The sequence below is a fragment of the Sceloporus occidentalis genome, unplaced genomic scaffold, assembly GCF_023333645.1.
Source record: "Sceloporus occidentalis isolate IW3139 unplaced genomic scaffold, rSceOcc1.0.p SCAF_7, whole genome shotgun sequence".
Classification (NCBI taxonomy): Eukaryota; Metazoa; Chordata; class Lepidosauria; order Squamata; family Phrynosomatidae; genus Sceloporus; species Sceloporus occidentalis.
The window spans coordinates 90,408,214-90,430,797 of record NW_028316987.1 but is presented as its reverse complement, the minus strand read 5'-3'; the positions used below and the strand labels follow the sequence as shown (position 1 = coordinate 90,430,797).

The following is a 22,584-nucleotide window of genomic DNA, read 5'->3' as shown; positions in this document are numbered from 1 at the left end:
GGCCTTTTAAGATGCATGTGTCATTTAAACAGCATACCTCCAAATTGACCCGAATCAGCTTTATTGTGGCCTGTCTGTTCGGCCGGTTAGACCCTGCTCTTATTGTTTATTGTGCAAGCATAATCTAGAAACAAGCTCAGAGGTGGAAATAAGCTAAGATTTAATGATATAATAAAATATAACTGCATGTGTCTTGTTCTGGAACTGGGTGTAGTCACAGGCCTTGCCAAGGGTTCTTTCCCCAAGGGTTCTTTGATGCCGAATATTGATATTACTGCCATAGTATAAGCTTTATGCATTCTAGCCTTTTCACTGATAGGGCTTAGCACCCATCACAACCAGTGGGAGAATTACAAATTCTACCCAGATTTATCATTTGGCTGGCAATCAAATTAAATCCCCATTTAGGCTGAGGTGCGCTCCTTGCAGATGAGTCCCATAGAGGATGGATGCCAAGGGTTATATAGTGAAGAATCAGACAAATAAAATCAAAGTATGTAAGCATGGCCCATCTCCCAACAACAGCTATGAGAACAGTATAAGCAGGTCAGCAGCTGAGAAAAAAATTGTTCTCCTAGACCATTCCCACCTTTATATCTTTTCCTAGCCTGCAACTGCCAAGCAAATGTAAATTGTATCCAACAATGTCTGGAAGTAAACTCTTTCACATCACAGTTCAGCTGTCAGCACTTGGCTGGGATGTTAACAAGGGCTCCAGAAACCTAGCTTGCTCCAGCATCTTTTCACTGTAATGCTTTCATAATGCTATAGAGCGGCCCCTGGATATGTTTTCTTTTTCATTGGTTTCTTTTGGGAGGTAGCAGAAAGAATATGAAGTGAGATGGATCCCTCCACACTTCCAATTATTTTGCTTTCTTTGCTGCTTTGTTTTTCAGGATTTCTTTCACAGTAGTTTACACAGTTGAATTTGCAATAAAAGTTGTAGCAAGAGGATTTGTTTTGAATGAGTTTACCTATCTTCGAGATCTCTGGAATGTCCTGGATCTTTTTACTTTGATTATGACGTAAGTTCTGCTCTCTCCTTTGTTGCAGGTCAACAGTTCCAGAGGTGGAGGGCTAGGTTAGAATTTTTCTAATAGATTGGCTGTCGGGACTTGCAGTCTAACAGTATCTGGAAGACCACTTGACTCCTATTCCTGGTGTAGACTCTAACTTTATGGATGCTTAGTTTTTTGTGGGTTTTTCGGGCTATGTGTCTAGGTTCTAGTAGAGTTTATTCTTGACGTTTCACCTGAATATGCCAGCCACAGATGCTGGCAAAACGTCAGGAATAAACTCTTCTAGAACATGGCCACAAAGCCCGAAAAACCCACAAAAACTATGGATGCTGGCCATGAAAGCCTTCATCTTCACATTTATGGATGCCGTTTCTATGTGATTCAAGTGAAAACTAAAAAGCTGTGACTTTATGGATGCTGTTTCTATGTGATTATGCAAAAGCTACAGTGATTCCTAAACTTTGGTCCTCCAGGTGTTTTGGACTTCAACTCCTAGAAGTCCTAGCCAGCTTGGCCAACAGTCAGGAATTCTGGAAGCTGAAGTCCATAACATCTGGAGGACCAAAGTTTGGGAACCACTGCACAAAGCATCTTCACCTATTGAAGAGAGAGCCAGCATGGTGTAGTGGTTTGAACATTGGACTATTACTCTAGACACCAGGGTTTGGATCCTTGCTCAACCATGGATACCCACTGGATGACCTTGGGGGATTTATGCTCTCTCAGTTTCAGTGGAAGACAAAGGCAACCCCCCTCTGAACAAATCTCACCAAGAAAACCCCATAGGGCTGTCTAAGTGTGCCATTAAGTTGGAAATGACTTGAAGGCATACTACAACAATTTTTATATGTTTTAAAATTCCAGAATAAATGCAAATGGCAGAATAATATGTGTTCAGCTTCATACTCTTTCAGCGTCAACCAGAAGAGATCAGACAGCTAAATCAGCTGTCAGAAACATTTGAAGACCCATCTCTTCCGGCAGGCCTATTCAGGCAGTTTTTAATCATGAATTTTAAACATTTTTTGTATGTATTATAATATAAATATTGTGTAGAGATGCAGCTTAATATGTGTATTTTGTATAATGATTGTGTTTTAACTGTGTTGTAACCTGCCTCAAGCCGTGAGGAGAAGCAGGTAAGAAATAAAATTATTATTATTATTATTATTATTATTATTATTTACTTTAGTGATTTTTGGTGTAAGAGAATGAGTTTGAAATGACAGTGTGGAAGAAGCTGCATTTGCAATAAACGGAGGCACAAAAACCCTATACTGCATAGAAACTATATAGAAAGTGCCATTGGTTCCTCTAGCTCAGTTCTATCTACACTGACTGGCAGAGTCTCTCCAGGTATTCACAGAATGGTTCTCTTTCCTCGCCCTCATTTGAAATGCTGGGAATTGAACCTCCACCAATGAGTTATGGCCCTGCCAGAAAAGAAAGTGTGCATATGAAGCTTCCTTTTTCAGAATCAGAACACGGACCCATTTAATCTGTTTACTAATAGAAGCTGCACAGAATCTTTCTAGGCTCTACTGCCTAGATGCTTGGAATGGAATTTGGAATGTTTGAAATGCAAATAGTGTGTCCTACATTTTCGTTGTGGCCCATATGACACACAGTTTAACTATCAATGTAGATGACAAGTTGTGGTTTCCTACAGAAGACATGAACATATCTATCTGTGGAAAATGGAAACTAGTTTCTAATAAACTCACAAAAGTATCTGTTGGCCAATTTTGATTTAAATCTGTTTGTAATTTTCAGATATGCATCTCTTTGTCTGCCTTTTGGTAGCATTTCAGCTCTTCGAAGTTTCAGGGTGCTAAGAACGTTGAAAGCTGTTTCTGTAATCCCAGGTGAGAAAGTCTGTGTTTTGTGTGTGTGAGTACTTTTGCTTGTTTACTAAATTTGTACACAGTCTTTAATTCTAATGCAGTTTAGTTTACAAGGTGTTTACAGAAAAATAAAGCAAAATAACAACAAAACAGTTTAAAAGCAATCCATTGAGAAAAAACAATAAAACAATTAAGTTTTATTGTTAAATGCTTTTGGGTCGACCCTAATTCATGGTGACCCTGTAGATGAGACATACAAAGATCACCTATCCTCTGCTGCTCTGCTAAGGACTTTCAATCCAGGCCCACAACCTCCCTGACATCCCTAGCATTGTTGTCTCTTCCAATGAGTCATGCCTTCTCAGTATGTGGAACAGCCTGAGTTTTGTCATCTTGACTTGCATGGAGAGTTCAGACTGAGTCTGTTCCTGGACCCATTTGTTTGTCTTTTTGCCTGTCCAGGTATCTAAAAAGTAACATCCAAGAAACACAAAATCTTACCCAACACACAACAGCAATAAAACAACACACAAGAGCTATAAACATCAGATCTATAAAGCAAGAGAAAGTATATCAAACAGAAGTGTCAGGCTAACTAAGACCTGAAGCAGATGAGCAAAAACCACCATCTTTGGGCTGATCCAAAAGTGTGGCATAGAGATAACACATACCCCTGAATTGGCTAGAAGCTGCACCAAGGCCAATTAATGTGGTCCAAAGCCGGCCGCAAAAGGAGCGACGAAAATCTGTTGTGTTCTGGACTGTGATAACAGCTAGCCTCAGGATTGGAGCATCCAGTTGCTGTTGTCCCATGCTGCTCAGGGCTCGATCGGGGCTGAAGCAGCTTCAGCTTTTCATGGGCAACTTGACATATAAATGTGTCCATCAAGCAGCCGGTCTGTTTGACCCCTAAGCATAGCAATCCTAAGCACTAATTACATTTGTGGGAGTAATATACTACTATTACTACTTCGCAGAGGCTGTTACATCCTATACATTGCCACTACTTCCCCAAACTGATTCCCTCCATATATCTTGAAATGCAATTCCCCAAAGCCCCAGACCAACTATTGAGATGGAGGATACTCAGTATGACACAGCACCTAAACACAGCAGCTGAGAAGTATTGTCAATGTAGTTGCATTTTTTTCTTCAAGTGTTTGTTGCTGTATTGTGTTATTTTCTTTTCTTTTCATAGGGTTGAAAGTAATTATAGCCTCACTTCTTCAGTCAGTGAAGAAACTTGCAAATGTGATGCTGCTCACAGTTTTCTCCTTGGCTGTCTTTGCCCTCACTGGCCTCCAGCTTTTTATGGGCAACTTGAAATATAAATGCGTCCATCAAGATGTCATCAATAAAAGCTTGAGCAAGAACAGTAGCTTGTGTTTGTTAAAAGATCCAGGTAAATTATATTCCTTTCCTTATGAACACAAACATTTTAAACCAGTGGTTATCAAACTTTGGTCCCTTAAATGCATTGATCTTCAACTCCCAGAAGTCCTGCCAGCATAGCCAATGGTCAGGGCTTCTGGGGTTTGAAGTCCAAAACATGAGAAGAATGAAAGCTGAAGAACCATTATTGTATTTAATTCCTTGATAAGCAAGTACTTAAAAAAAAAGCAATGCTAGTATTGTAGCCTTTGTCCTAAGAGACTGACTAGAGCCACTGTGGCATAGTGATTTGAGTGTTGGACTGTGCCTCTGGAGACCAGGGATGTATTCCTTGCTCAGCCATGAAACCCACCTTGGGCAAGTCACATGCTCTCAGCCTCAGGCAAAGTCAATGACAAACCTCCTCTGATACATAAGAGTGCTTCAGCAGAGTGCTTATGCTAAATTAGCCTTATGGCAACCCTATGAATAAAAGACATCTTTCAAGAGACCCATTCACCAACTTATACACAGGTGATAAATATAATAATAATATGGTTATTGTCCTTCAATGTGGGAAGATGTTTAAATAATTTTTATTACTTTTGTTTCCAGAAAATTACTCAATCTACCAGAAAATGGATGACTCTTCTTCTCCACTCTTGTGTGGATACACCTCAAATCCTAATAAGTAATTAATATACTTTTAAAGTTTAGACAGCAGTTGTGGGGTAGGGGTTAGGCTTAGGACCAGAATCTTATCATGGATTAATTCTTTCTCTTTATGCCATATTCCCTATGAAAGTTAGTCCCCCAGCTGCTGACCTTTGTTGCTAGGAGCATGTCCAGGGTGTGCTGTGTCTCTATGTTCACTCTCGAAGGTGAAACTTATTATAGTTCCCCAGAGGAAATTCATTCCTTCTTCCATTTCCTAATTGCTCACAAGTCAGAGCTTCCCCAGCTCTGAAAATAACCCAAGACAGGCCTGGGACATACAGAAGTGGAGTTAATGTGTGTTTGGCTCCAAACTGGCTTGTCTTTTTTCCTTCAGTGAACAAAAATATAGAAAAGAAGCCTCTTGCTATAAGAGAAATGACAGGTTATTTTCTGAGGGGGAGTCAATCTAAGGAGTTTATCACACAGAGTTTATCCCATGCAAAAATGGGATTTAAATCGGGAAAATCCCACAAAAGCAGGATATTTTTCAGACGATGTCAGGGGCATCCCGCACAGAAAGTAGACATGTTCTGCAAAAGCAGGATTGTTTTCAATGTCGGGGACACTGAGCATTAAGTAGACATTAACCCACAGAGAAAGTGGACAAAATTGGCCGCTTTTTACTTTCAGAATTTTCGGGAGTTAATGCTGAGGACATTTATATACATTCTGTTTAGATGTGTAAATAAAGTAATCTATGGCAAAACCCCAGAAATCTCTACAGCACACCCGCTCCATACATGGATGCGCCATACGTGGCTTCCACTTTACATGGCGTGCGTGCATGCGTGCTGCGCGGTATTTGCCTTCCCCGGGGGGGGGGGTCTAGAACAGATCCCCACATAAGGCAAGGCTCCACTGTAACCTCATTAATTAGAATTTTCACCACTTTAAGAAATGGGATTGCAGGCTTAGAACAATATGAGCATCAAGGTTCACTGAATTTTTGATGGTGAAGTAATTTATCTTTTACTTGAAATTGATTAGTAACATAATATCTGTTATTAATAGAAGTGAATGCAGAACAAACTATTTTTGTGTGAAACATGGAGATAATCCTGACTATGGATACACAAGTTTTGATCACTTTGGATGGGCTTTCCTCTCCATGTTCCGACTGATGACACAGGATAGCTGGGAAATACTCTATCAACAGGTAAGACATTATGTAACTGAATAGTGTCTGGGCTGTGTATAAACATATTGCTTTTTAAAAGCTTGGATAAGTATTCTATACGTTGTATTAATTCTTTAATGTTATATTTCCTGTCTTCCTGAGTTTAACAAGAGCAATATGAAATGCATTGTTAACTCTGACAATATATACTAATTCAGTAATTATTACCATTTTCTTTCTTTTTTTACAAGTTCAAATGATATTTATTTTTTCTTCTATACAGGTTGAATCTCTCTTATCCACAATTCCAAAATCCAAAATATTCCAAAAACTAAAACTTTTTTCATTGGTGGCTGAGATAGTGCCAACACTGCTTTCTGACTATTCAGTGCACACAAATTACATTCAGGCTATCTGTATAAAGTGAATATTACATTCAGGCTATCTGTATAAGGTGAATATTAAACATAAATTAATGTTTAGATTTGGAGCTCATCTCCAAGATATCCCATATTGTACGTAGATGCAAATACAGGTATTCTGAAATCCATAAATAAATAAATAAATAAATAAATAATCCAAATCTCCTCTCCTCCCAGGCATTTTGGACAAGGGAGACTCAACCTGTATATGTTTAATCTCTTGTGGATATGTTTTTAAGCCTCGCTGATTTGATCTTCAGTGGATCAAATTGCTTTTCTTATAGACAAAAGGACTAATCAGCATAAACAATGCATTAACACACACTGATCACATTAGTACATTAATCATACCATTTCTGGAATCATTGCTCTATGCTAAGTATAACTATCCTGACGTAGATGATGGCAGTAGAAGGAAAAAGGCTGTAAGTGTAGTAATCTAGAAGGAAGTAAAGAGACGGAAAAATAGGCTGTTTGGAGCTGGCAGATTTTTTGATGTCCCCCCCCCCCCCCCACTGGAATAGTGTACCTGCACAAACAAAATTCCAGCCAGTAATGCCACAGGTGAATAATAGAGGTCTTCAAGAGGCATCTTGTTTGCTGCCAATTTTTGAAATATATTAATGGCAATTCTGTGCCCTATTTACAGCCCAGTCTCCTCCCTTTGTCACCCACAACAGTCAAGACAACTCAGTGCAATTGCAGCTAAAATGATAGTCTGCAAACACTACCCACCTAGCTATTGGTGGAATCAGACTGTGAAGTTAAAACTAGTTCTTTGTTTTTTGGACTGAAAGAGAAGGGAGAAGAGGAAAATAATACATACATGCATTTAACCCAGTCCTATATTAATACTGCTATATATTTTGGGTATTCTGAAAGGATATAAAATTATGTAATCTTGTCCTCACAGGTTTTAAGAACATCTGGGAAAACATATGTCATATTTTTTGTGATAGTCATCTTTCTGTGCTCATTTTATCTTTTCAATTTAATCCTGGCTGTTGTAACAATGGCATACGATGAGCAACACAAAGCAACACTTGCACACACAAAGGCAAGAGAGATTTTGCTTCAGAAAGCCAAAGAAGTATTAAAAAAAGAAAAGGTTTGTAAAAGTGCTATTACTGCAAATACTAAGCCCAACTTATTATATTTTCTTTTTGTTGTTAGTAATGGATTAAGATATGTAGTTATTCTGTTTAAAATGGAGACAGAATATTTAATACATTTCTACAGTAGAAAAGATATATATGCAAATATTATCATATGAATAAAATTATATAGAGTAATGTTTTTGGTGGTGCTGGCAGTATCTACTGTACAATGAGATCTTTGGATGCTCTTGACTGTGGTTTTTGAATGTAAAATCTGTGCTGTGATACACTCACACAGCCCATAGTATGTATTTATGTAAAGCATACATATGCTACTTTTCAGCAGAAAGTTCTTAAATGTTTATATACTCAAGGGTGGCTCATGGATATCAGTGTAAAAAGTTGTTTACACTCTAAGTAAAACCAGACTTCTCTATCTGTTGATTTTCCACCATTGACTAAGAAACAGACTCCTTCAAGAGAGTATTAATTAAAATAGATTGACAAAGCACAGAAAACTGTCTTTTTCACATTGCTAATGAGCCACTCCTTTGCTAAAATTTTCCCCAAACACTTTCCCCTTTGGCAAACTCTGGAAATTTGAACATTCTTGGTTTGGTGGTCAAAACCAGTAAGCATACACATGGAAACATCACTCAAAGATCCAATAAGTGTGCTTCTGACAACCCATGCAAGTCATCAGGAGTGATTTACATGTGTCTTGTTTTGTTGCTAATGGCAGACCTCAGGGTGGGAGGATCTGCAAAAGAGGATGAGTGTCTGCTTGATAGTGCTCATTGTCTGCAATACACATGCAAATCACTGCTGCCTTTCCAGGTCACACAATATATATACCCAAGTCCTTTCCAGGCAAGCATTCTCTGAGGATGCCAGCCACAGATGCTGGCGAAACGTCAGGAAGAATCTCTTCTAAAACATGGCTACATAGCCCGAAAAACCCACAAAAAAACTATGGATGCTGGCCTTGAAAGCATTCGACTTCACATGTTCCCTCATTGTTCTAGTAAAGTTCTTTCCCAGAGGCTTTTTTAAAGACATATCTGCATACTTCAGAGTTATCCTGACTCTGCTGATTTGCTCTGTTCTTTTCTTAACTGACTTGAGTTTTCCAGAATAAAGGTAGGCTATAGATGAATGAAGCTTAGATCAGTTTTAGTATATATGTTGATTTCTGCCCTCATCTGGGTCTAAATCCAAACGGTAGGTCCACTGAATGGGAACATGGGCAACTTATCTTGGAGATGAATGTACTCAAGGAAATGTAGAAGTGGTTAACAGTATCAAAGTAAAAAGATCAGGGCTGCTGTTGGCATGCAATTCTTCCCAGCAACACAGATAACATTATCAAAATCAGTAGATCAAGGCTACTTCTATTGTATTAAGTATGAATAGTAAGGAAAAATGAAAGATGCCTAATCTCACATTCCCATCTCCACCATTAAGGATCAATAAATTCTGTAGTGCATAAAACATGTTACACATTCATAGGATTTGGATTATGGTCTGAGGTAGTATAAATTTATAGATCTATACGTTGTAGCTGACATAATTGCTGCTGTCTTGAATCCCATTCATGAAAGAAAGGTGGGATAAAAACAAAGCAAAAAGTTGACAGACAAACAGAGTTCCAAAATACCACAAGTTGAAACTGATGATTCCCACATAAAGAAATACATGTTATGCAATGTGGAAAAATATATACCTTACCACCTCAACTATTGTTCTAAATCAGAGGCAGAAGTTTGTTTACTACTGGATTTTGGTCCTTATCTTTTCAGTCATAGAAATGGCCTCTCATCTAGTAGCTACTCTTCTTTCTAGATGACTGGTATTTCTGTATCTCATGTTCATATAGTGTGCTTCCTTAAACAACGTCTGTTCCAGGAACGGATTGCCCAACAACATTCTGCATCCATGGATGAAGATGCTGAAATGCTAGGTGTAGAGACCAAAAAGAAAAAAGAGAAGAAAAGGAGGAAGAAGAAATGCAAAGGCAAAAAGTCCAAAACTTATGGGGAAGATGAAACCATGTTCTATTCTACACCTGATAAAAGTCAAAAGGACCTTGTAAGTTTTAACGGCATCAACACTGAATTTGTATGAGTATACAAATCTTCAGTGTTATTCACTAAAGAGCATTACCTAAGGATCAAGCTGAATGTATAAAGTGTGTGGTGGGACATCAACTTTAATACTTATAGACCCAAAAAACCTTTTTTCTATTTTTTTTATATTCAAGTGAAACACATAATAATGAATTCTTTGATATAATATTTTTATTAAGAACATAATTTGCTTTCAATAAAAAGCTTCTTTGGTTGAGATCCATAGAGGTATTTTGAAATATAACCTAGGTCTATATCTGTGCCAAATCCTTGGTACTGTGTCTCACATAATAGTGATTAAAATCAGCATTTATCTTTTCATTATTATACCATAGATAAACATGCCAGCTGAATGCCAGGTTGCAGCATTCTTCTATTTTGCAACACAATCCGCTCTTTCAACCACACTAAAATACAAGGCGAGACATTTAACTTCAAATGTATTAATCCTAATCCAGCTCTTTGTCTAGCATCTTTAAGAACTTTATATTTAATACTCGTTTTTCCCCCTGCCACATAAACCTTGACAGATCCATTGCTTAGAGAGGACATTGTTTGTCACAACTAGTCTGGAATAAGTATAGCATCTTTGGTAAAACATTCATTTTTATCACTGAAATTCTACCTAACAATGAAAACGTAAGTTTCTCCCATCTTGGTAAGTTTTGTTTGATTTCATTCCAAATCTTCTGAATTCTTCTGAAAAAGTATGCTATTCTTGTATAATAAAACCCACCTATTTCACCCTTTTTTCTATTTTAAAACCAGAAACCCTCATCAAACTTACTTCAAATGTTTGGTCCCCCTGGCATCTCCTGTCCTTTATGTTTGCTCTCATGGTTGTCATCAAGTTGGCAAGGAAGCTTTTGAAGCTGAAAGCTCTGTCAGTCAACACTATCTTTGTGTTTATTTCTTGTAAGGAATCAGTCTTCCTCAGCTGTGATTTTTGGTAGTGTCTTTAAATATTAAATGGTCTTTTATTTTATCCAACCAAAGAAAGAGCTGTTAATGTCCTATCAACTGCCATCTGACACTCTTCAAGACCCATTTCAAAGACAAAAATTAACCAGTGCTGCCAATGTCATCAGCAAAACTATGGGTAAGTTAAAATTAAACATAATTTGCAAAGCATCATGTATACATTTGTTTAAGTGTTATGTATAAAATAAGAATAATCCAGATGGACATTTTTTTAAACATTATATAGTATTTATTTAAAATTATGTTGAAAAACTCTGGTGAACAGGAATTTCTAAGAAAAATAATCAGAGCAATGGTATGAACAATTCAAACAGATTTGTGAAATGAGGAATGGCAATATGATAAATGTAGAGATTAAACTCTGAATCTGCACATTTTAGAGAATGATGGGATTTACATATAGTTACATTTGATTTCAGTGTAGGAGTGCAAAACACATGTGGTCATGCAGTACACTGATTTTGCTCCAGATAGACATGTTTCCCCCACTCAGATCAGTAAGTTACCTTCTTCAGTTATTAAACAAAAATCACCATACGAATGGTGGATAGGAATGGCTTATGTAGGATTTATCTGGTCTTAGTCAGTGCTTTTTGAATCAGATACATGGGTATATGAAAATATTTAACTGTAAATTTTAAGTAAAGTTGTTCTCATGCTTCATAACTTGGTATACTTGCAATTGTTTTCCCCTTGTTTAGAATGGGAAGAACCAAAACTAGAATTCCCTCCCGGCATGAAAAAAACTGCACAAAAGTACCTCATTTGGCAATGCTGCCCCTTCTGGTTGCAAATAAAGGAAATTATGAAGAAAGTTATGATCAATCCTTTTATGGAACTATTTATTTCACTGTGCATTACAGTGAACACTCTATTAATGGCACTAGAAGACATGCCTTTCCCACACAAAGTGGTTGAACAAGGAAACAATGTAAGTGGTCAGATCTTTATTTAGCGGGATACCAGGAATTACATTTTTACTGTTACCCTATGGAGGAATTTTTCTGGCATTGCTTGCGTACCTTGAACCAAATGTGGCTAGAAATCATTAACTTCCTCCGCTGCCATTTTTTTGTGAAATCAGACAGTTGCATAGTTTATTGCTGTTGAAAGAAAAAAGATGTGTGGGATGCCCACTTGTTCTTCCATCAGTAAGACTGTTGCTGGTGATAATATCTAAGCTACAGTTGAGACAGCCTGGCCTTTTCAGTTTTTCAGCATTAATTTTTTCCCCATCCATTTGATGTTCATGCCAGTGATTACAGGAACATCAAATGGATGGAAAAAAAAATTAAAACCCTACACTGTGGAACAAGCTGCTGGAAGAGATTCAACAGTTGAATACACTGTCCAAAGTTAAAACAGCACTGAAGACCAGTCTCTTCCGGCAAGTATAGCCAAATAATTTTAAATTGTGAATTAAGATATTGAATTTTAAATGTAGACTGTTTTAAAATGTGTATGTCCTGTCCTTTTAAACTCTTGCATGTTTTAATTAATGTGGATTAACTCATGTTACTAATTCTTGATTTGTTGCTGTTCCCCATATTGACCCATGGGGAGAGGCAGATAAATGATGATGATGATGATGATGATGATGATGATGATGATGATGATGATGATGATTAAAGTTCTGTATTTACTGTTATGATACCTCATTTGTTCCCCTTCTTGCAGGTTTTTACTGGCATTTTTACAGCAGAAATGGTGCTTAAAATCATTGCCCTCGATCCATACTACTATTTTCAAGACACTTGGAATATTTTTGACTCAGTAGTGGTTGTTATAGGCATAGTAAACCTGATACTTAAAAAACATCTGTCAATTGTCAGAATGGTAATGATGTGTCTTTTTCTATTATAAGTCGGTGTAAATCTTTCACGTAGGTTTATAAAATGTTGAGCATATGTCTGTGAAGTAATTTTAAAAATGAAGGTAAGGGCATGTGTCAAAAGTAAATGGAAAAGTTATACACTTGTCTCTCCCGATTCATGGGGGATCTGTTCCGGACCCTACCACAAATCGAAAATATTGCAGATATTCAAGCCCCATTGGTTACATTTTGCCCCTCCTTGCTTGCCATCCATGAAGGGCAAAACCGTAGATCTCAAGTCCGCAAATGGAGAAGGAGAAGTGTAATTATTATTAGATAATAACAAAATTAAGAACATGCTTAACATTGTTAAGGCTGCTAAATTTTTGAGAAGTTTAAAAAATAAAACTCTTTTACCTGCTTACTATGGAACAAAATGGTAAATGATGTTGTGAAACTGAAGGTTCACAGGTTCAAGGTTTTGATGGATGAGTTTCAGATTGTTCAATATGATGATGTGGACAAGTTGCTTTGAGAGATGAGGCCAACCATTTACCTGTTAGACCCATGTCCATCCTGGCTAATTAAAGCTGCCAGAGGAAGACTGGCCAGTTGATGGAGGTTGTAAATGCTTCTTTGGCATTATGTTCCAACCTCTCTGAAAGAAGCAATTGTAAGACTCTTATTTAAAAAAAATACCTTCATTGTGCCCAATGTCTCTAGGTAACTATTGGGCAGCCTCTAATCTCCCCTTTCTAAGAAAGGTCTTAGAGCGAGTAATGGCAACACAACTCCAGGCTTCTTTGGAGAAATGGATTACCTGGACCCATTCCAATCTGGATTCAGGCCTAGTTATGGGACAAAAACAGCCTTGGTCACCTTGATGGATGACCTACACTGGGAGTTGGTAAGGGGAATGAACCTCTAGTGGTGTTTCAGTGACATTTGATACCATCAACCATGATATCCTTCTGGGTTGTTTGGCTGATATGGAACTTAGAGACTTGTCTTGCAGTGATTCTGGTTTTTCTTGGCTGAACATTCTCAAAGGATAGTGTGCTGGGGGACTGTTCTTCAGCCTTTAGGCCATTAAACTGGGATTCCACAAGGGTCAGTGCTGTCCTTTATGCTTTACCATTTACCTACCTGAAGCCACTGGGAGACGACATCTAGAGTTTGGGGGTTGGATTCTGAAAATGGCAGTTTGTTGTGGCACCAGAGCTCTGCCATCTCCTAAGAACTCTGGTGCCACAACAAACTACCATTCCCAGAATTCCATCACATAGAGCCATTACAGTTAAAGTGGTGTCACACTGGATTAGTTCTGCAGTGTGGATGCAGCCTGAATCTTCCTTGTGTTGAAAATGCTTATGCATACCTATGCACAAATAGTGTTGGACTAGAATATATACAGTCAATCCTCCCCATAGGCATGCTTGCCTTAAGTGGTTTTGAGCTTACATGGCCCCAGCAGAAGTAATGGGGCCTGTATCTGCGCCACCATGAGCACGCACCCCATTGTTTTCTATGGGGATGGAGCATACGCTCTTTTCCCCACACACAGGGGGTCCGGAATGGTTGGATCCCCTGTATATGGGGAAGGCAAACTGTATGTTTTATCTATAGACTAGTATCTTTGTCTGTTTGTCTCTCTTTCTCTCTCCCCCCACCTCCCTTATAACCCAGTATTGGGAAACCAGACTCTAACTTCTGTTATCTGATACTATTTTCTCTCTCTATTCCTACTCCTACAGCTGAGAATCTTCAAGTTGTCAAAGTTTTGGCCAGCTTTAAATAAACTTATGAAAATAATCTTGAAATCCGTGGGCCCACTGGGTAACCTCACACTTGTTCTGATTTTCACCATATTCATCTTTGCTGTGGTTGGCAAACAGGCCTTTGGGAGCTATTACAAAAATGTGGCATCTGGAGCAATACCTAACTGCCTCATCTGTATTGATGACAAACTACAAAATTGTAACACAACTAACCAAAAAGTTTGTAAATTACGATGGCATATGGAAGACTTCTTCCATTCATTCCTTATTATATTCCGAATCCTATGCAGAGAATGGATTGAAACCATGTGGGGCTGTATGAAAGTTGCAGGGGAAGGAGGGTGCATTATTCTGTTCATGATGGTCCTTGTTTTTGGAAATCTAGTGGTAAGTAACCCTATATTTTAAGCGATATTTTTGTTGACACCTGTCTCTTTTCTCTGATGAATATAATAGTTCCCTTTATCCTCATGTAGAAGTTGCTGAACAGTTGCATTCAGGATTCTGAGCCTTTTTTGTTACCTTTTACATTTGCTTCTCATCTGTCCTTAAAAGTTTGAAAAGTTTAATCAGTCATCCTATGAAGCTTTTTTTTCTTTCTGGATATAGATTTATACAGTCTTCCTGATAGTGATCCTGGTTTTGATCTTGAGTTTGTCTGGTTCACAGTCAGTTAGTCTTAGGCAAGTGCGTTCTTTTAAATCAGGGGCAGGCAACTGTGGAAGCCTACAAGCATTAATTCCATTATCCCTGGAAAGCTTGGGAATGCTGCACCCTTGACTGAATCCATTCCTGCAATAGTACAGTCAGCCCTTTTTATACACGGACTTTTTATACACGGATTCAAGCATACACGGTTTGAAAATGTTAAAAAATGTATAAATTTCAAATATCAAACCTTGATTTTCCATTTTTATAAGGGACACCATTTTGCTATTTCATTATATTTAATGGGACTTGAACATACATGGATTTTGTTATACACGGGGCTCTTGGAACCAAACCTCAGCGTATAACAAGGGTCCACTGTATAGTATAGTATAGTTTTGGTCCCAAATGTCTCTTAGGGGACATGGGGGTATTTTCACAGTGTTTTGGGGCCTCGAGCCATTTTGGGCCCAATAAAAGCCTTTTTAATAAGAAGAAGTGAGACTACAACCCTGGAGACCAGAGTTTGATACCCTGCTCAGCCATGAAACCCACTGGGTGGCCTTGAGCAAGTCACATACTCTCAGCCTCAGAGGAAGGCAATGGCAAACCTCCTTTGAACAAATATTGCCAAGGAAAACCACATGATAGGTTTGCCTTAGGGTCACCATAAATCGGAAACGACTTGAAGGCACACAACAACAACAGCAAAGCTAAAGACTATTAGTACTATATATATACATACACACATGCACGCACACACAGTGTGCCTGCATTATACGCAGCTTTGAACATACGTGGGCAAGCCATGCAGGAGCATGTGGGGTGCGCGGGGCGGTGCATCCCATTTAGATGAAAGGGGCGCACGCCCATGGCGTGTGCCCACTGCTGTGCTGCTGCACCGCATAGGCGGTGCATAGGCGGAATTCGCCATATGCAGGGGGGCTGGAACAGATCCCCATGTAAGGTGAAGGTCCACTGTGTGTGTGTGTGTGTGTGTGTGTGTATAATAAAATAATTCTGATTATTATAAAACATAATTTTAAAATACACGAACACAGCACACATAATAAAATTCTGTTGTGCCACACGCCAAAGTCGTTCTTAAATAAAAACTTCTTTGCCAGCCAGTGGAGAAAGCGCAGAGAGGGCACCAACCAAACCTCCCATGGGAAGGAATTCCACAACCTGGGAGCAGCCATCAAGAAGGCTTTTTTTTGTTGCTGCTGTTGCTGGTTGGATTTTCCAAACTGTTACACGTAGTAAAGTCTGTTTGTTTCAGTGCCAGGTTGCTCAGTTTCTATATTGACATCTGGACCGGCATGTCATTAATTAAACTACTCTTCAGTTCACCAATGCCTCCATTCTTGAACCTAAAGCAGGAAGGCAATGCCTTGCATTCCAATACATTCTTCTCTACCTTCCTTCATATTATAATGGATTATTTTTCACAGGTTCTCAACCTTTTCATTGCTTTGTTGCTGAGCTCCTTCAGTAGCAGTGATTCAGAAAATGATACCAATGAAAAGGAGCCTAAACCACAGGAGGCCCTGGCTCTTATTCACAAGGGGTTGCAAGCTGTCAAAGATTTCCTGTGGAGTAAATGTTGTAATGTACTCATGCAAAAGCTGAAGAGAGTAAGCACAAAAAATAAGAAAGGGACCATTGCTATTCAAAAGTCCATTGTTACTGAGGCAGAAGAAAGAATCCAAGAGAATTGTGTTACCAATGAAACTTTCAGAATTGGCAAGCAACCACCACTGGATGGAAAACAGGAAGACGTCTGGACATATTCTGATGCATTTGTTTGCATCCCCCTTGCGGAAACAGAGACTTTAAGTGAGGAGGAAGAGTGTGTAATCATGGAAAGTGACTACAGTAAACAGGTATGAGGCTAACTGGGACTGTTTAAATCTAATATACTGCTGATAAGGAGTGCTTCTAAAGAGAGGGGAATTTGCTACTCACAATTAAAAGACATTGTGCAGTTATTTGTCTTTTTTTTTTTTTTAAACAAGTCTTGAGTAAGATAAAAGAGAGAAGGAACAGAGGCAACACAGCAACACTGCAAATGAAAGGCACCCATCTGGAATTTCTGGAAATTTCCATGAATGAGAAAAAGCATCTGGAATCTTTCATATATAACATCTGATCAGAGGGAATATTCTTTCTTTTATAATAACTTATAATAATAATAACTATTACTGCTATCAATTAACTATTAACACTAACAATCTAGCAATCTAATTTATATTCAGAAAATAAAGAGACAAAAAGAGAAAAGGGGGGAAAAGACATATAACCAATACACAACAGGGCTCTGACCCCTCAGTCCTGGCTGTAATGAAAAGAAAAAATACAAAAGAAAAAAAATATATTATTCTCATTACAGATCCAACTAAGTAATCTTACTGCAATTACTAAAAAACATAAATACAGATTGTTCCCTTATTAGTTATCTTATTGCCTCCTCTGCTGCCTTTTGTTCTCCTTACCATCCCGTTGGAACTTTCCACTGCCCCAGGAGGTGAGGTGTACTACCCGCTTTGGAAATTACTACTGTAACTGATAATTAAAATTCAGTTTTAAAAAAGAAGTACAGTTCGCCCATGCTATACGCAGGCACAACACATGTGGCTTCAAGCTTACGCTGAAGCTGCACAGTAATTGAGCAAATGGCACATGTGCCTATGGCGCACGTACCATGCCACAAGCACGCACCCCATTGGAAACAATGGGGCGCGAGCATACTTGGAATTCTCCTTACATGGGAGATCCGGAGCATAAGTGAAGGGCCCACTGAAATACAGTGTACGAGCAATTTGCCAATTATAACATGCCTTCAATAGTACTATTCTCTTGGATTTGTTTTTGCATTTATTGTCTGTTAAACTGAATTATGTAAGTGTATTATGCAAGTTGCTACAGATTTTTGCACATTCACATCTACATTTAATTGTCTTCACTTTTCTGCACATATTTACATCTGTTCTCCCTACCTCTGCTGAAAATTCACAGCCATCCAAACCAATACAAAGCAAATGGACAGACATATATTTGATTATGTGCATCTTTGCAGAAGCTCTGATAAAAACTGCAAAGCCATTTTTACCAGTTTAAGCAGTTTTTTGCCTCCCTCCCCCCACCACAAAAGCCCTGGACTCCTGTGAATTTTGTGTGGCCAGATCGTATTGTAATAGCACAGAATGAGGAGTATTTTAATGGTGTAAACAAGCCCTATACTTCTCTTTCTAAAACAAACTTGAAAATAGATATCTCTACAGTATTTCTTGTGTGATCTAGATAGAAAATCTTGTAGCACCTTTCAGACTAACTGAAAGAAAGAAGTTGGCAGCATGAGCTTCCATAGACTTGAGTCTACTTCTTCAGATCTCAAAGCATCTGAGAAAGTAGACTTTAGTCTATGAAAGCTCATGCTGCCAATTTCATTCTTTCAGTTAGTCTCAAAGGTGCTACAACATCACAGACTGATTTTACAGACTAACAAGGCTATATCTTTGAATTTTACCTAGATCGAAAATGGAAGATAAAAACTTTGACTGTTTAAAATGTGTTGTTGCACATCTTTCTGTAGGAGTACCAGCTGCGAAACAGGAGAGAGATATTCAACAGGTCAAGGCAAAGACTTTCTTCTCAGTATTCTGAAAGAACAAGTGTTTGTTCTTTAGATATTACTAAGGTAAAGCAAACAAAAATGGTCATCACACAGACAGTGACCCAAAAGAATCCATATCCTGAAGACAACACTGATTTTTCTTGTTCTGTTTTCATGTCCAGAGGTTGGATCATGACAGCAGTTGTTCAGAGGCGAGCACAGTAGATAACAGATCTCCTGTTTTTCTTCTGCCTGTAAAGAAGAAGGAGCCTAAGGACTGCTTCCCACAAGGTAAAATGCTGGTTTTATTTGCCTAGAATTTCATTTTGTAAAAATTAATTGATTAATTTCGTAGTATATTAATACATATTATTTATTAATATATAGCTGCTTACGATATGAAAATCCTCATTTAGATGATATGAGGTGAACCTATCACAGGGTTTCTTGGGACTAAACAGACCTGTGTTAAATGCTGGCATCAGGGCAGGGTGGGGCATGGCGTTTTGATGCTGGGCGGCCTGACACCGGCATCGCACCACACGCCCAACCACATGGCAGGCGGCATCACGGTGCTCCGTTGGATCAGTGTTTAGGCATGCTAAGCCAAAGGAGCAGCAAAAAGCTGCCGCCGCAGTGGCAGGGACACCTTTTTGTCGATGCTAAAAGGAGAGGCATTTTGCTGTTCTTTTTAGTGCTGGCTAAGTGCTGGATTGGGGCTGCAGTGTGCAGGGGCTGCAGCCCCAATCTGGCAAGGAAAGGGGCAGTGGGACACTGCTCCAAAAGGATAGTCTGTCAAGCCCCTAAGAGTTACCCAGTCGGTTTTCATGGCTGACTGGGAAGTCAAACTCTGATCTCCAGGGCTGTAGTGCAGTGGTCAAACCACAAGATCACACTGGCTCTCCCTTGCCATGACTACCCAGGTTCAACCCAGGTCCAATGGAACAAGGAATTTGCAGAGGTGTATCACCTTTTCTCATATTTGCACAGATTTACAAGTACAGTATATAGGTTGAGCACAATCATACCTCAACCTGTATAACTTCTCCTGGGCTGGCCTATTACACATGTGATATGATAGGTGGATTGTAGAGCAAAACTGAGAGAAAAATATATTCTCTTGTTCTGCTCTTAGGCTTTCTTTTTTCGGCTTCTGCTTGACCACCAACTAATGGAAACTGATTAGCTTACTCTAATGAGTAACCACCCAGAGTGCTTTATTCATACAAATAACACTTCTTCTATAGTCTTACAGATACAAGTTGCACATCTGCAGGAACAGGAAGCATAATGTGCCAGGTATAGGAAGACAAGAGGAATAGTTTGCTGCTCTTCTGCGAAGGCATTGGTTGGGACAAATATATCCCTGATTTCCTACCTATTTTCAGCATACAGATCATATTTTACATCCAATTTCTCTTTATTTCAGCTTTGACCAAATTCTTCCCATGTTGCAGAGTGAACACCAATAAATTTCCATGCAACACTTGGTGGAATTTTAGAAAAACCTGCTACAGAATTGTAAAACACAGTTGGTTTGAATCTTTTAGCATATTCATGATATTACTGAGCAGTGGTGCTCTGGTAAGTTTGTTCTAATAGCCTCCTTAAATGTGAATATTATAACTGCTTGTGCTCTTGTGATTTGCTCTCTTTTACTTTTGCTTCTGTTTTTGCTGAAGTTCCTTTGATAAGATACTTGCATTTTTCTATTTCCTGATGTTATTTAGTTTTCAAAGAGATAGGCATACTTGTTGGTTTCAGTATAAAATGGAAAAGCAAAGAAATGAAGAGATCAAGCAGCACCTTTGAGGCTAACTAATATGTGTATATCATCCCACTTCTTGAGATGCATTGTTGATAAAATAAATGGTAAAATAAACCAGTTGGTCTCCAAGTGCTGCTTCATCCTACCCACAACATTATTTTATTATACTTTGAGCATATTCCATGTCAGGGACAGATAATTGCTACAAATATTTTTGCAATAACAGTGGTAAAACTCCAAAGAAAGTACCTTCCATGTGCTCAAAAGTGTATGGTTTGTGTGTATTGAATGGCAACTCCTTATGTTACATTGCAAACCACTTTTGAAACTGAAGGGGATTTCAGAAATCTCATTGAACATGCCTATGTCTATGGGTTCATCTAGCTGTGGGCCATGGCTTCCATATCTGTGGGATGAAAATCTATTCTAGGGTTTAGTCTGGAACTAGCTAGCCATTTGGCTAGCTAGCTAAATGAGCTTGCCAATGTATTGAACAGGCTTCAGCACCATAGATAGCTTCTTGAAAGTTTGGACTAAACCCCAGAACAGATTGAATTAAAACCCAGAAGTCAACTAAGATGGAAGTCATGGGTGGGAGTACACTTAAAACAACAACAACAACAACAACAACTACTACTACTACTATTATTATTATTTACATTTTCTGCCATTTTACCAATGTAGGGACTCAAGGCAGCTAAATTTAAAAGGGTACAATTTAAAAACAATATAAAAGCATTAAAAAGTATAGATATCAAGTTCCAAAACAAATGATTTAAAAATTTTAAAACAACTGTACATTAAAAACATTAAAATGTATTAAGAACTACATACAAACCTTGATCTGAATTTCATAGCATTTAAAAGCCCAATCCTCATCAGTTTAGAAAATCTGACTGCACAAAAATGTTTTTACCTGCTCCCATTCTGACTTATGGCAACCCTAAGGCAAACCTATCATGGGGTTTTCTTGGCAAGTTCTGTTCAGGTGAGGTTTGCCCTTACCTTCCTCTGGGGCTGGGAGAGTGTGGCTTGGCCAAGGTCACCCAGTGGGTTTCCAAGACTGAGCAGGGATTCAAATCCTGGTCTCCAGAGCCATAATCAAAGCACCACACCATGCTAGCTCATCACAGGAGACAGCCTCATAAATGGAACTTCAAATGTTGTAATGATTGCATCAGAAATTTGCAATCCCTTAGAAGAAGTCCCCTGTACAAGCCAAAGGTACAGTTAACCACCTGGTGCAAAGCTAAAGTATTCCACTTCAGAGTTCTAAATTTCATTTTTACATTCCAGATCTTTGAAGACATTTATCTTGACAAGAGAAAACATATAAAAACTATACTGGAGTATGCAGATATATTTTTTTTCTACATCTTTTTCCTGGAGATGCTTCTGAAATGGATGGCTTATGGCTTCAGGTCATATTTTACCAATGGCTGGTGTTGTCTTGATTTCTTTATTGTATGTGTAAGTATTGTGTGCGATGCTGTGCTGCATATTGATTTTTTCAGTGATTTTCTAGTCAAAAATACAAATAATAAAAATGTTTGACCCACACAAGTATTAGTGACATAGGGAGGCAGTAATATGGAGTGGAGAGTACAGAATTTTTTTTTCTCTAGTATTCATGAGATTTGTAGCATATGATAGGGATTTCTTGGTAAGCAAGTCAGCATAGAAAGAGTTTCCTTTACAATGTTTGAAAACCTGGACTCCAGCTGTAAACGGTCAATATCTTTCTCCAATGTCTGCAGTTTTCCTTTCCTGTGCAAACAGTTCTACGAAAGCAAAAGCATCTGTGTGACAACAGTATCTCTACAAAATCTCTGAGAACTTTGAGGGCCTTGAGACCACTTCGAGCATTGTCCAGATTTAAAGGGATAAAGGTACTGTTTTTCTACACCTGCATGTTTTTAATATTAACATGAAGCTCCCTTTCTATTTAGTTTCCTTTTTTTTGGTCATTTATTCAAGGAATCTTCTATAATGCATTGCCTTATAAGACATCTATGACAGTACCTTCTTGGTTCCACTCCTCTTCTCTCCCCCCTCCCGCCCTTTTATGCTCCCTTTTCCAGCTTAGTTATATTTTATATATCTGGCATAAGCAGAGTAGATGGCTCGGCATAGGTACACATGGGTCCTGACCCTTCGGCAGAAAGCATAATAATGGAAAGTTACTAATAATGCCTTAGCTGTGAGAAATAATTTCTGCTGGGAAAACTGTTTCTGAGGCTAAATCTGCACTACAGAAAGGATGCAGT

At 38.5% G+C, this 22,584-nt stretch overlaps 1 protein-coding gene across 5 annotated transcripts in view; it reads left to right on the top strand.

Annotated features, from left to right (window-relative positions):
* LOC149310079 (sodium channel protein type 5 subunit alpha-like) overlaps positions 1-22,584 on the top strand; it is a 45,088-nt gene that overhangs the window by 9,305 nt on the left and 13,199 nt on the right. For 3 of the 5 annotated variants that reach the window (XM_089533646.1, XM_089533642.1, XM_089533643.1), the window contains 17 exons: positions 897-1,025; positions 2,793-2,884; positions 4,062-4,265; positions 4,850-4,925; positions 5,963-6,107; positions 7,404-7,598; positions 9,493-9,675; positions 10,710-10,812; positions 11,396-11,625; positions 12,372-12,530; positions 14,262-14,672; positions 16,388-16,819; positions 18,529-18,633; positions 18,732-18,840; positions 19,979-20,133; positions 21,614-21,787; positions 22,075-22,206. In XM_089533646.1, coding sequence (XP_089389772.1) covers positions 897-1,025; positions 2,793-2,884; positions 4,062-4,265; positions 4,850-4,925; positions 5,963-6,107; positions 7,404-7,598; positions 9,493-9,675; positions 10,710-10,812; positions 11,396-11,625; positions 12,372-12,530; positions 14,262-14,672; positions 16,388-16,819; positions 18,529-18,633; positions 18,732-18,840; positions 19,979-20,133; positions 21,614-21,787; positions 22,075-22,206 — 3,034 coding nt within the window. The remainder of the gene's footprint in view (positions 1-896; positions 1,026-2,792; positions 2,885-4,061; positions 4,266-4,849; positions 4,926-5,962; positions 6,108-7,403; positions 7,599-9,492; positions 9,676-10,709; positions 10,813-11,395; positions 11,626-12,371; positions 12,531-14,261; positions 14,673-16,387; positions 16,820-18,528; positions 18,634-18,731; positions 18,841-19,978; positions 20,134-21,613; positions 21,788-22,074; positions 22,207-22,584) is intronic. The other 2 variants (XM_089533645.1, XM_089533644.1) reach the window with 2 other exon arrangements.